This window comes from Haliotis rubra, unplaced genomic scaffold (genome assembly GCF_003918875.1).
Source record: "Haliotis rubra isolate DU_JTF1 unplaced genomic scaffold, ASM391887v1 Scf314, whole genome shotgun sequence".
Lineage (NCBI taxonomy): Eukaryota > Metazoa > Mollusca > Gastropoda > Lepetellida > Haliotidae > Haliotis > Haliotis rubra.
The window spans coordinates 499,555-513,279 of NW_025766985.1; the positions used below are offsets into that span (position 1 = coordinate 499,555).

A 13,725-nucleotide genomic window follows, 5' to 3' on the forward strand; every position below is an offset into this window, starting at 1 on the left:
TCCCCTGCAGACCTGGTGTCCGTATTCCTGTTGACCAAATTTCCTTCGGTGTTGATGTGGGTTCTGTTGAGGTTCACTTTGTCCATATCATACTTAAGGTGTATACCTAGAAAATATGAATGCTTTTTAATTGTACATGCATGAGTGTTAGAGTATGAGACCCGTTTACCAAGCAAAATTATAACAAACTAAGACAGACTAATACATAAATAAGAGTAGTGAAATGTACATACAATGAAGGATTGATGACAACTCCATCTTCCCGACATCAAGGATGTAGATTCCTGAAGGAGAAGAGAAGGGAAACTCTGTTTATTCCTGGTTTTAGTTTACTGTTAACGCTACTGTTACAGCTCGTACGTTGACAAGAACTACTGAATCAGCTTCATTCATTACATGTATACCATTTTGTTGCCTTTTACGTGATTACTGCGCTGTCATATCCATTCTATACTACATAACTGAACATATCAATCATGGTTTAGGTGACAGCATATCTGTTTTAATAGTAAAGCCCATAAACCTTGTGCTAAGCAGTTTCGATATTTTGCAACTTCAAGCAATAATTTCCGTTCAAGCCAGTGCTGTCCTTTGCCATCGTGCACACATTACATTAACAGGGCCAACAATTAAACTCTTTCTTTTTGACGCGTTAGAAACACCAATGTCTAAACTCATACATAGAATTCATGTCCATACATAGAATTAATGACAATCTCACCGAGTGTTTTCAGATGGTCCGTCAAGAATGAGGCAACATCTATAGCACGTTTCCTCTCCGTCTTGAAGACCTAACGTGAAAAGAGCAACACATTCTTATATGACAATGACTTTTGCTTTGTCGAAGGTGGTCTATAACAGAGACACGTGTGGATGGTGCACACAATCATGTAGTACTAGTCTAGTACTTTTGATGGGTTTATTCCCATCCGGGATTCAAACCCAGAGTCAGGCACCTAATCGCCAGCACACAAAGTCAGCCGCCTACCCTGCTCAGCCACCGCAACTTCCAGCCACTTCTGGCGATTAGGTGGCTGACTCTGAGGGTGTGGGTTCGAATCCCGGATGGGACTCAACCCAACAAAAGAACTAGAATTTGTACTTTACTAAGAAAGTGTAATCCCAAATATAACATATGTTACATTTGACAACTTTCTAAATGACACTGTGTAATCACTGATTCTTCTACCTCTTTCACTGCGAACATAACAACTTCTACTATATTACTATCATGTCGTCGCCCAAAAGATTCAGTGTCCTAATTAGGAGATGTTTTTTTAATACGCTCCCATAGCTCCCATAGCTTAAATGAACTGAATTACATGGATATGCACATTACCTGCTATGGTCGGCATGGTATCTGCATCATTTACGTCCTTGTCAGAGGTGCTGACTCTGCCAAACATTGCAACCAACTCGTGAAGAGCCTTATGCCCTGTAGGAGTGAAGGTCAAGGCCTTTGTCTTTATTGAATCTTCAGGAAACGGGTGGAGGCGATCTTCGTTAATCTTGCTAACAATGGTAGACGAGAGATCCATGAACTGGGCATATGTGGTAGACGCCATGGCCCTTTCAGCATAACTTAATGTAGCCAGTACAGCCGATTCTGTGGTTCCAAAGCATTCCATATCCAGAAGATTGCAAAGATTGCGCCTGTGCTTTTCAACTTCATTCTCAATTTGCTGATTGTAAAACTTTAACCTTTTCACTAAATGCAAAGCAAGGTCAGTGTATACGTCAGCTATTTCCTTCGTCAGTTGATGAGCCCTATCCTCCAGCTCTGTCATCCGACACTGTACCTGTCTGGAAGAGATCTGTATCTTCTGCGGGTGTTCCTTGTTCTGATCTAGCTTGTTGACAAGAAGCACTTTAGTTTCTTGAAATGTTTCATCAAGATCTTTAATGCCATGATCCTTGTGTTTTCCTATTGCATTGTTCATCGAAAAAATTGACAATCTTAGTTGGATGATTTGAACACGTCGAGAGAGGTAGTCGTTCCCGAATCGGCATTTCATTAAACTTCTCAGCCAATGCTACAGCATGTTATGAAGTTGCTCTTGTCATCTGTTGCAAAAGCGATTTCATTTCCTCTCACGAAGTCGACTGCTGTATGTTCCTTCTCCAAGTTGATGTCTCGCCCACAAGAACAGACAATGTCCTTCTGGTTGTGCTGGTCAATGCAAGGTTTACAAGCGGCATGGAGACACGGCAAAAGCAGCAGCTGTCCAGTGTCACAATGTGGAGACGCTTGCAGAACACAGGCAGTTTCTTCCACTGATGTAGCTGAAAACAAACACTAGTGTGTGAGTGAGCTTTTACTCTGATTTTAGCAATATTCCAGCAATATCACGGCGGGGGGACACCAGAAATGGGCTTCACACAATGCACCCATGTGGGGAATCGAATCCCGGTCTTCAGCGTGACGAGTGGACGTTTTAACCATTAGGCTACCCCATCGGGGTGTCCTTTATGTCATACAAAGAAACGAAAGCAAATACCAACAGTGTACTGGTGATTTTACAGGTTTTACAATTGTTCGGAATCATATCACTCTATGTTAAAAAGACAAGCCTTGAGGTTTCAATAAGGCAGTGGTTTTACTGAGTTTTCCTTCAATATTGATGTTGGTGAGAGCTTCAGTCTTTTGCTGAGTTTCCACCAAATCCTGAAATTAGGCAATACATATTTTTATTATAATTTGATTTGAAGACCAAATTAAGGATGATGAAGACATTCTGAGATTGCACCATATTATGTCTGAATATTCTTGACCCATGAAGATCGGGTTAGAATTGATCTTCAATAATCCATGCTTGTCGTAAGAGGCGGCTGACGGGATCGGGTGGTTGGGCTCGCTTACTTGGTTGACACATGTCATCCGTTTCCAGTTGCGTAGATCGATGCTCATGCTGTTGATCACTGGGTTGTCTGGGACAGACTCGATCTTTTACAGACCGCCGGAATAGCTGGAATTGCTGAGTGCCGTGTAAAACTAAACTCACTCATTCACTCAATATGCTGGGGCTCGTCGTTTTCAGGCCCCTGCGGCTCCGGGCAAAACTTGATGTTCCCACTTTCTCTGTTGGGCACTGTGAAATCACACCAAGTTCTCAAGTCCGGAATCTTGGTGTAGTATTTGACACATCTCTCTGCATGGAACCACATGTCAACAGTGTTTGTCGCAGAGCGTATTTCCACATTCGGAATATCGGCCTGATCCGCAGGTACCTTGACGAGAGTGCTCTGGTGCAGGCGTATGTAACATCACGCATTGATTACTGCAACTCGTTGCTCAGTGGTATTCCAAATCATGTGCTACACAAGCTACAGAGAGTCCAGAATTCAGCGGCAAGTTTGATCAGAAGAACGAAGAAAATTGAATACATTACCCCCGTCATGAAAAATTTCCATTGGCTCCCAATCAAATTCAGAATCCAATACAAAGTAGTGCTTCTTGTTTTTAAATGCATCCATGGATCTTTCACAACTTGTAAAACCCTATATGTATGTATGTATGTATGAATGCATGCATGCATGTATGTAATCTTTGTCAGATGAAGATTTTATTACTTGTGCTGCTGAAATGTGTAAAATTTAAAACACACCTGGGGGAGGGGGTTAAATTCTACTCAAATGGGTTCACTATATTACATAGACTTGAAATTGTTTTAATACGGTTGAACGTGGTCTACTTCATGAAGGCAAGCATTAGGGTTTGGTTATGAATAGTGTTTGAAAGATCAGGCGCAAAAGGCGCGCTGTCCACGTCATTGAACGCGTTAAGTGTTTTGAGGCCACTTTGAAAACCACTTTGAAAACCACGTTTTTTCGCCATCGCTTTGAGTTCGCCAACGGTCCTCATGATTGCTATGTCAATGTGCGAAAACTTTTTCAAAAAATAAATAGTTATATTCAAGTGCGAAGTCAAATGTCTAATAGGTTGTTCAATCAAGGGAGGTAACTGCGTCAGCCTTCTCTCTGAAATGAAGCGCACACAAAATTCTTTTTTTTTTTAAATGTTTATTCTGAGGAGTCAGTTACGTTCATTGAGATAATCTCTTTTCGTCAAGTAGATGAGATGACCTCGGACCACGTCCGCTCCGTGGGCTTTGCAATGACGATAATGACATTTCCCGCCAATCCTGCACACTTTGCACCCTTTCTGATGGACATTATGTGGATGCCGCAATAGTCCGTGGTGCATTTCCTGTTGCAGGTTTTGATTTTTCCAAGCAGCATGTACTGACACTGAACGGTGCGCATCGTCCCATCTTTATACATATGTAAATATATTTTATACACATCAATAAATATTTTGGTCTAATTGTTTGGCGATCCATACGGTAGCGGCTAATTCTAAGACCACAATAATCAGCTCCCAGTCTTGCTGTGCCTTGGGATGGGTGTAATACTGTGAGACGGTGGGTTCGTCGCCGAGAGGTCCTTGAACGTTCGAAGGTCGTGGTTTTCACTTTGGAGTTGGGCGTTGATGAAATCAATTCTTTCCATGCGTTTTTTCGCGTACTCGGCTTGTGCAGCCTGTAGTTGCTCCACGGCCAAAATCGTGGCGTTTCCATTTCTCTTCGATTTCAGCCGCGTTGGACGATCATTATTCGGGAAAAGAGATAATTGCTCCCCGAAAAGGCTATGGCGTTGACTAAAGCCCCGCCGAGTATGATCGTGACCGTGGCCATATTTATATGTACGTTATTATTTTTTTTTATTTCAATATGTTTATGTTTATACCGTGATGTGATAGTTTCTTAACTGGTCACGTGACTGTATCAGGTTTTTACATTGGTGTACAGCCTCACTGGTCCCCCAAGATAGCAAATATATTTGCATGATGACCACCACTCTTTAAAAATGTAATTTAGTTAGACAACAATGAGCGATCAATAATCATACTGATTAATCCTTTGAAGGAACGACGTTGTTTTCACACGGGCACTTTACAACAGAGTGTTGCTATATTCAGTGTACATAGCGAATCTACATAAACGCTACATAGACACTACCTTTTAACAATTCCGCTTTGCAAGAAAAAAGTAATTTATTAATCAGCGTGTTATCGGTTAATCCTTTGATCGATGTTTTTTTTATCACAGCTGATGATTCCTCAATGCTCACATTATTATAAAATAAATAAAATTAATAACTGTATATAGCTATTTATCTAAGTAAATTATCAGACGCTTATAGCAATGGCAAAGTGGGGTTTGATTTCGTTTGTAATATAAGTCAATAGACATCACATTGTTTCATAACACGAGGTAAAAACCACAGAAATAGGATCAATTTGGATCAGTCATCATACCATCCAGGCATCAGAAAATCTTAAAAAGCCTACACTGCTTGGATACTTTTTGAGAATTAGACAACAACTACCGGGGATGTTTTCAAATAACAGCATCTGATTGGCATCCGCCATTCTTATTGTCCCATTGTTTAGGTTGAAGAAATTCTGCCAAGATGGATAGTTGCCCAGTCCCCGTGTCCGTCACGGTCGAGGGAGCAGGGACTGACCACCTGGCGTAATTAGGTTGTTCATGCTAAACATTATTCGCTCTGGATCAGTGCCCCTATTATGGTGGACTTCGGAGTACGGTGACCACTCCGGGCCAGATTCATTTCATTCACGAGAGACTAATTCATATACACCCGGAGAGGCCACTAGGGGCATAAATCAATTGTACACTTGCGCAATATTCTGCACATCCATCCGCATTGACAATATTTGCGTACTATTCTCTTCACTAGGAGCCTGATTTCAATGTCAGTCAGTCGGTTCTCTTTAATGGATTGATTTGATTTAGTAGAACATGAATCAGACACAGGTAAGTGTATTGACATACTATTGTTCTGCAGTCATAACATGCAAAGTGATTTTACAGTTTTAGTTGGAGTTTATAACTTTTCCACACCACATGCCCACCACTGTTCTGTTGTCGTTGTTGCTGTAGGTATATATTACAGAAAGCCAAGATCGTATAATATATAACTGTACATGATATTTTATGTAAGAGAGGGTCCTTTCTAGTCAAATGAAGACAGTACGAGCCTGGCGACATTCACGTGTTTAGTTAGATGCCTCAGTTAGAGTAACCTCCCTTTGCTAGCCTTGCGGAGGCTACATGCAGCTACCACTACATCTCCCTTTCTGAAAATGGACAATGGTGCAGAACACGATTTACTCTTATGAATTTCACTTCAAATGAAACAAAAGTTAACCATATATCAGATGACCTGAAACAAACGAATAGCCCAATCAAATGTCCTTTAACAGTGAACTAGACAATTAGAAACGAATTAAACAGTTCTTGTATGGCTTCTTTAAGTGATAAACCTACAACACATGTATACTGATGGATTTATTTTAATGTCCATATCTATCTGGACCTCTGGATGCTCTGCCCGATCTTGTTATATAGTCATTACGTTGTCCATGGTTGTGATGACTTATGCCCTGTGCCTTTGAAGGAAAACTCGTGGCTGGCTCCTTAGACGAAGGGTGGTCCGGAACAGGCTTTTCCTCAGACAGTAGTGCATTCAGCTGTCTTCAGTTTCGTCTGTATCGGCCTGAGTCTGTCTTGATGATGTACGATCGTGGACCGACTTGGTCTACCAGACTCCCAACTTCCTCTCTGTCTGGAATCCATGCTCTGTCTCCCCTTTTACGGACTGGAAGAGAGTGGACTGCATGGTGTCTGTTGAAGTTTTCTTCCTCAGCTCGACGTTTGTGTTGTTCATGCTTGATGAACTGAGACTTGTCTGTTGGTTTAACATCTAGTTGTGTTGGAACCACTGGCAGTGTAGTTCGCAACTTCCGTGACATCAAGAGTTCGGCTGGACTGTATCCACAGCTAAGTGGAGTAGCACGATAGCTGGGAAGAGCTTTGTAGGGATCAGCTGATGCTTTCGGGAGTGTCTTTATGATACGAACTGCCCTTTCAGCCTCACCATTTCCAGAGGACTACTGCTTACATGAGAGAAACCATATTCTCTGCTGAATCTTGCAAATTCCTCAGAGGCATATTGAGGCCCATTATCTGATATCATCACCTGTGGAATACCGTGTCTTGCGAAGATGCTCTTCAAACTGTTGATCACATCTTTGGAAGTAGTGGACGAGAGCTTGGATATTTCTATAAACCTTGAGAAGTAGTCCACTACAAGCACATAATGAGATCTTCTGATCTCGAACAGATCAGAAGCTACTCTTTCCCACGGCCTGTCTGGGAGTTCTGATGCAATCAGAGGTTCAGGAGGATTGTTGTTTTCTTGATACACACATGGCACTTAGACACAAACTCTCCAATCTGTTTGCTGAGGTTTGGCCACCAAACACACTGTTTGGCACGATCACGGGTTTTAGTAATTCCTTGATGTCCATCATGTATTTTCTCAAGGATGTCTGGTCTCATGACTTGGGGTATGACAATCCTTTCACCATAGAGAAGTAGACCATTGTACATTGTCAGTTCACCTTGGTATGGCCAAAAGTGTTTCGCAATGCCTTTGATCTGGTGTTTCTCTGGCCAACCTTGTGTACAGTACCTCGTGATTTCTCTGCACACCTCATCTTCTTGCTGGTAGAGTTTAATCTCTTCTAGTTTCTTATCTGAAGCTGGGAAAGCTGCAGCAACTTGATTGATGTAGACTTCAGCGTCTTGCTCCAGTGCCATGTCCGAGGCCTTTGGTGAGTCCATTGGAGCTCTAGAGAGAGCATCAGCTGTGTAGAGTTATCGCCCAGGAACGTGCTGTATGGAGTATGAGAACCTCATAAGTCTCATTCTGAAGCGCTGAACCCACGGTGGCAAGTGATCAAGATCCTTCATCCCAAGGAGAGGGATCAAAGGCTTGTGATCCGTCTCGAGGACAACCTGAATACCAACGAGGTAATCTTGAAACCTTTCACATGCCCATGTCAGAGCTAGGGCCTCTTTCTCTATGTGAGCGTACCTTGTCTCTGTGTCTGAGAGGGAGTGTGATGCATACACCACTGGACGCCAACCTTCCTTGTGTTCTTGAGTAAGAACAGCACCTAAGCCAAAGTATGATGCATCTGCTCTAACTTTGGTCGGGAGATTCGGATTTCCCCGTTCCCCGTAGAGGTTTAGTCATGGCAGCCAGATTCACGATAAACTTTCCCAGTTGGTTAACCATACCTAAGAATCGGCGAACGTCAGCAAAATTCTTAGGTTCTTGCATGTCTTTGACAGCAGCGACCTTGTCCATACTGAGCTGGATACCTTTGTCGCTGACAGTCTGTCCCAGAAACTGTACTTGTGACTTTCCAAATTCACATTTGTTCTTGTTGAGAGTGAATCCTGCTTCTCTGAGAGCTGTGAGAGTTGTTCTCACCTGATCATCATGTTCCTGAACATCCTGTCCATGAATGATATGGCTGAAATATTGCCGAGGTGACGTTAAATTCTAACTCACTCACTTAACTCACTCACTCACTCACTGTTCATGAATGAGGATGTCATCCATTATTCCGATAGTACCTTCCTGACCATCGAGGAGGCTTGAGACTTGTTTCTGGAAGTACTCTGGTGCCGAGGTGATCCCAAAAGGTAACCTGGTGTAGCAGTACCTGCCAAATGGTGTGATGAAAGTAGTCAACAGAGCAGAATTTTCTGTAAGCTTAATTTGATGAAATCCAGAGTTTGCATCAATCTTTGTGAAGACTTTTGCATTGGCCAACTGTCCGAGTGTATGATCCACAGTTGGAAACATATGTCGTTCTCTGGACACCGACAGATTGAGCTGCCTGAGATCTACACGGATCCTGACATCACCGTTTGATTTTGGAACCACAATCATCGGAGCACACCAGTCTGTTGGCTCCTCCACTTTCCAGATGACTCCCATACCTTCCAGCTTATCCAGTTGAGTCTTGACCTGAAGTTGGATAGGGATAGGAACTCGTCTTGGAAAGGTGACTGCATACGGATGGGCATCAGGCTGAACTTTGATCTCATATTCCTGTGCCAGTTTTCCGAGCCCAGTGAATAACTCTGGGAATTCCTTTGTCACACCGTCCATGGTCAAAGTTCCACAGAAGGCAAGAATGCCCAAGTACTCACTTGCCTTGCAACTCAACAGAAGATGTGAGGTATCCGTCAATACATACACCTTTTCAACCAGTGATTTCTGCTTCCATTTCAATGTTGCCTTAAAGTATCCATCCATGGTTAGTTTGTTCTGCAAACCTTTGAGGACACGGTCCGGTGGAGTGAGATGTCTTCGTGGAAAGTTCGTATCAAAACATACCTTTGATATAACTGTAACATCAGCCCCAGTGTCGGCTTTCAGTGAGACCTTAACACCATCAACCATGACCTCAGCATAGTGATAGTCTTTCACTTTAGGAGTATTGGAACCAAATGCACCGAGAAAAACTTCATCAGTTTTCTCCTCTTCTTCTTCCTCGTCTATCACCTGCACATATCCGCGTGACTGACACATGGAGGAGTAGTGCCCTCTCTTTTTGCAGGAGTGACAAACAGCATTTCTAGCCGGTCACACACATCTCTCGTGTGGCTCCTTTCCACAATAGTCACATTTTCCGTGTGAACGTCCCTTGTTCTGGCTAATGGGGTTGGCTGCACCTTGAGCTCTCCCTGAATATAGTTTCATATTACCACCACGTCCTGAAGAAGGCTTTGACCTTGTGGCTTGACCTTTACCTCTTGACCTGTACGAGTTTTTTCCAACATATCCAACTGCTGCAGACTTTTCTTCCTGTAGACTTTTAACCTGAGATTCACTAGCCTCAGCAGTCCTGCAAATATTCAGTGCCATCTCAAGGGTTAAATCCTGTTATTACCCATACGGGCTAGGATACACAGGTGATTATTTTTGTGATAATTGCACATGTGCTTTTCAGTGATTCTCAACGTTGATTGGTCAGCTAAGCAGAGAAGAAATATGATTGGTTGACGGAACTACTTTTCATGATCCACGTTCATTGACAACTTTTACCGTTTCATTGATAATTAGAACGTGCTGTAATCACACATTCCGAGATTTAAAAAAGAAAACATAAAGGTTAAAGAATATGAATAATCTTTTTTTTAGACGTTATTAATTTGCAATACAATTGCGTTATAAATAGCAGTCTTTTTAAATTATATAATCTTAAAAAAAACACCAAAAACAATCGTTTGCATTGTTTTATAAACAAACATGGCCGCCGTTAGGCTAACCCCGATCAAGGTCACTTACCTAGTTAAAGTTGACGGTGACCAAATAGGAAGAGTGATAAGAATTTTACAGCCCTTGAATTCCCAAAAACCTGTTTGTTGTTAAAACTGAATTCGGGAAAATAGAAACAGCAAGATACCGACTAAAAATGTTATCTGAAAGTGTAACAAGTGAGTCGGACAAGGCGTCCATGCCATCGAACCAGAAAACAGCTCCTTTCTTACCGGAATCAGTGCTAAAGCAGTGCTAAATGTTCTTCTTCAAGATGACTTTTTATATCCATGCATTCCTAATCAATCCCAGAGGTTGGTCCCAGTAGCCGATGCAGAGATTGACACATTTCATAGACTCGGATTCCGACTAGAGTTATCCTTCTTGGAACTGCTGTACTCTAAGTACTGTGACGTGAGTGTAACAGGCCTTCCACAGAACAAAATGTTGTCTAATCTTCAAACTTGTTGAGTTTCTTGACAGAAAACTTTTTCTAGATGTATTTGTGGGATGATTGTCTTTTAGATTTCCCAACTTTTAACCGTTGACTTTCCCAAAATTGACAGGTTTTTGCCAGAGTGTGTTTCAACACTACACCGTCACCCCTCACTAGAAAACACGTCAGTCGTGAATAAACGATGTTCCGTCGCACTGACTTGATCGAATAAATGTTTAGCTGTTATTAAGTTCAATGATATATTTAAAAGATCATTTTCATCATATTAACAAATGTTGATTAATTATTCCAGACATAATAATTTTGTTGTATTTTAGAGCGATTTTATGATGTACTATTTCCATAGCGTAGTAATGTTATTACACCTGGAGAAGTTAGGTTTAATACGCGCATGAATACGAATCAGCTGTTTGAGGTCACAAGTCCTGTCTCCGGGTGGTTTGATATCGTGGTTCTTCCTTTTAAATTACATTATGGGTAATAAATAGAATAACCAACTCAGTACGAGTGATTACGGGAAATATGCCCTCGTTAAAATAATGTTCAGTGCCTCGCCAAGGCTCGGCACTGTGAACATTATTTCAACTCGGGCATATTTCCCGTAATCACTCGTACCGAGTTGGTTATTCTCTAATTCTCTCAAAAGTCTTGACCTGACTTCCTCGCTACATATGCCAAGCACTATGCAATCACGCACTAAAGAGTCTCTTAAGTCATCAAATTCACATGTTGCACTTTTGTTTCTAATATCAGAGTAAAAAGTGTCAAACTTCTCACCAGGGCTTTGGTTCCGGCTGCCGAAAATATACCTCTCAAATGTAATATTTTTCCTCGGATCGCAATATGCCTCAAATTTTCCAAACAAAGTTTTCATTTTCCCCAAATTCAAAAGTGTTGTAAACCAATCTGGCCTCCTTCCCAATCACATGCAACAGTGTATTTGCCTGAATTTTCGCTGGTTTACGGTCTAAACCACTGGCAATTGAATAAATTTCAAATTCCTGCTTGAAAATCCTAAAGTTTTCATCTAAATTTCCAGTCAAATCCAACGGAGAGGGTGTTTTTAGATTGTTCATAGTGAGTTAAACAAACGGTCGGCAGGACGATGAATTCAAGGAGTTGATGCGTAGGTAATCCTAACACGAAGACGGAAGGGTATGCAGGTGGACGATTATTACAGTGAGCGCACTCAACGACGTCCGATTGCCATTACTTTTAGAGTTCTATCACTTAGAAGAAAACTTTTTCAGGACACTGAACCTATGTATACACACGTTTGAGGAATATCCCAAGGAAACCAGTCACTTCTGACACCATGTTATGTTAGAGGGGGTCCTTTCTAGTCAAATGAAGACAGAACGAGCTTGGCGACATTCACGTGTTTACTTAGATGCCTCAGTTAGAGTAGCTTCCCCTAGGCTAGCCTTGCGGAGGCTACATACAGCTACCACTACCGTACAGACCTGTAGCTGGACAAAAATCAATAGATATCAATTACTGGTAACAAATATTTATCTGCATACAGATTTCTTAACGTGACATCTTTTCTTCTTCTAAATGTAGCCTTCTCCTCCTCTTTACATTCAATTTATTTGCAAAATGTCTTTCAGTACTTCCATGTTCCCCTCTTCTGTTTGTACAATGCGTCCTTTCCCTGAAACAAGATCAATTTGAATAGTAGCACTTGACATTGAATACAAACAGTTAAATGAATGCTTATATGTCCAATAACCTAATGCACAAGAATCTTATTTTATTTATTTGTAATAGAATATGTGGGGCGGTGGGGTAGCCCAGTAGTTAAAACATTCGCTCGTCATGCCGATGAGCGCAAGTGTACAATATATGTATGCCTCTAGTGGCCTCTCCCGGTGTATGAATTAGTTTCTCGTGAATGAGATGAATCTGGCCCGGAGTGGTCACCGTACTCCGGAGTTCGCAATTAAAGGGGCACTGATCCAGAGCGAATAATATTTAGCATGAACAATCTAATTACGCCAGGTGGTCAGTCCCTGCTCCCTCGACCGTGACGGGCACTGGGCAACTGTCCAGAGCGAATAATATTTAGCATGAACAATCTAATTACGCCAGGTGGTCAGTCCCTGCTCCCTCGACCGTGACGGGCACTGGGCAACTGTCCAGAGCGAATAATGCTTAGCATGAACAATCTAATTACGCCAGGTGGTCAGTCCCTGCTCCCTCGACCGTGACGGACACGGGGACTGAGCAACTGTCCATCTTGGCAGAATTTCTTCAACTTAAACAATGGGACAATAAGAATGGCGGATGCCAATCAGATGCCGTTATTTGAAAACATCCCCGGTAGTTGTTGTCTAATTCTCAAAAAGTACCCAAGCAGTGTAGGCTTTTTAAGATTTTCTGATGCCTGGATGGTATGATGACTGATCCAATTTGATCCTATTTCTGTAGTTTTTACCTCATGTTATGAAACAATGTGATGTCTATTGACTTATATTACAAACGAAATCAAACCCCACTTTGCCATTGCTATAAGCGTCTGAAAATTTACTTAGATAAATAGCTACATACAGTTTTTAATTTTATTATAACTTTATTTATTTTATAATAATGTGAGCATTGACATTCAGCAAGAGGAATCATCAGCTGAGATAAAAACAAACATCGATCAAAGGATTAACCGATAACACGCTGATTAATAAATTACTTTTTTCTTGCAAAGCGGAATTGTTAAAAGGTAGTGTTTATGAAGCGTCTATGTAGATTACCAACGTACACTGAACATAGCAACATTCTGTCGTAAAGTGCCTGTGTAAAAACAACATCCTTCCTTCAAAGGATTAATCAGTATGATTATTGATCGCTCATTGTTGTCTAACTAAATTACATTTTTAAAGAGTGGTGGTCATCATGCAAATATATTTGCTATCTTGGGGGACCAATGAGGCTATACACCAATGTCAAAACCTGATACAGCCACGTGACCAGTTGAGAAACTATCACTAGTTATAACGGTATGTACATGTTTTCATATGAGACTGTTAAATGGCATGGAACAGGTTTCTTTGTCATCTGCAGATGAATGG

The 13,725-nt window shown here is 41.6% G+C and overlaps 1 protein-coding gene across 1 annotated transcript; it reads right to left on the bottom strand.

Moving 5' to 3' along the window:
* Nucleotides 1-2,023: 2,023 nt before the first annotated feature.
* On the bottom strand, nucleotides 2,024-9,474 carry LOC124283402 (uncharacterized protein K02A2.6-like). Its single transcript, XM_046719452.1, has 7 exons — nucleotides 8,511-9,474; nucleotides 8,169-8,345; nucleotides 7,813-8,026; nucleotides 7,544-7,716; nucleotides 6,985-7,280; nucleotides 2,602-2,665; nucleotides 2,024-2,283 (listed from the first exon to the last, which is right to left on the bottom strand). Exons 1-7 carry the CDS (start codon nucleotides 9,472-9,474, stop codon nucleotides 2,024-2,026), a joined length of 2,148 nt encoding a protein of 715 aa, XP_046575408.1.
* Nucleotides 9,475-13,725: the final 4,251 nt, after the last annotated feature.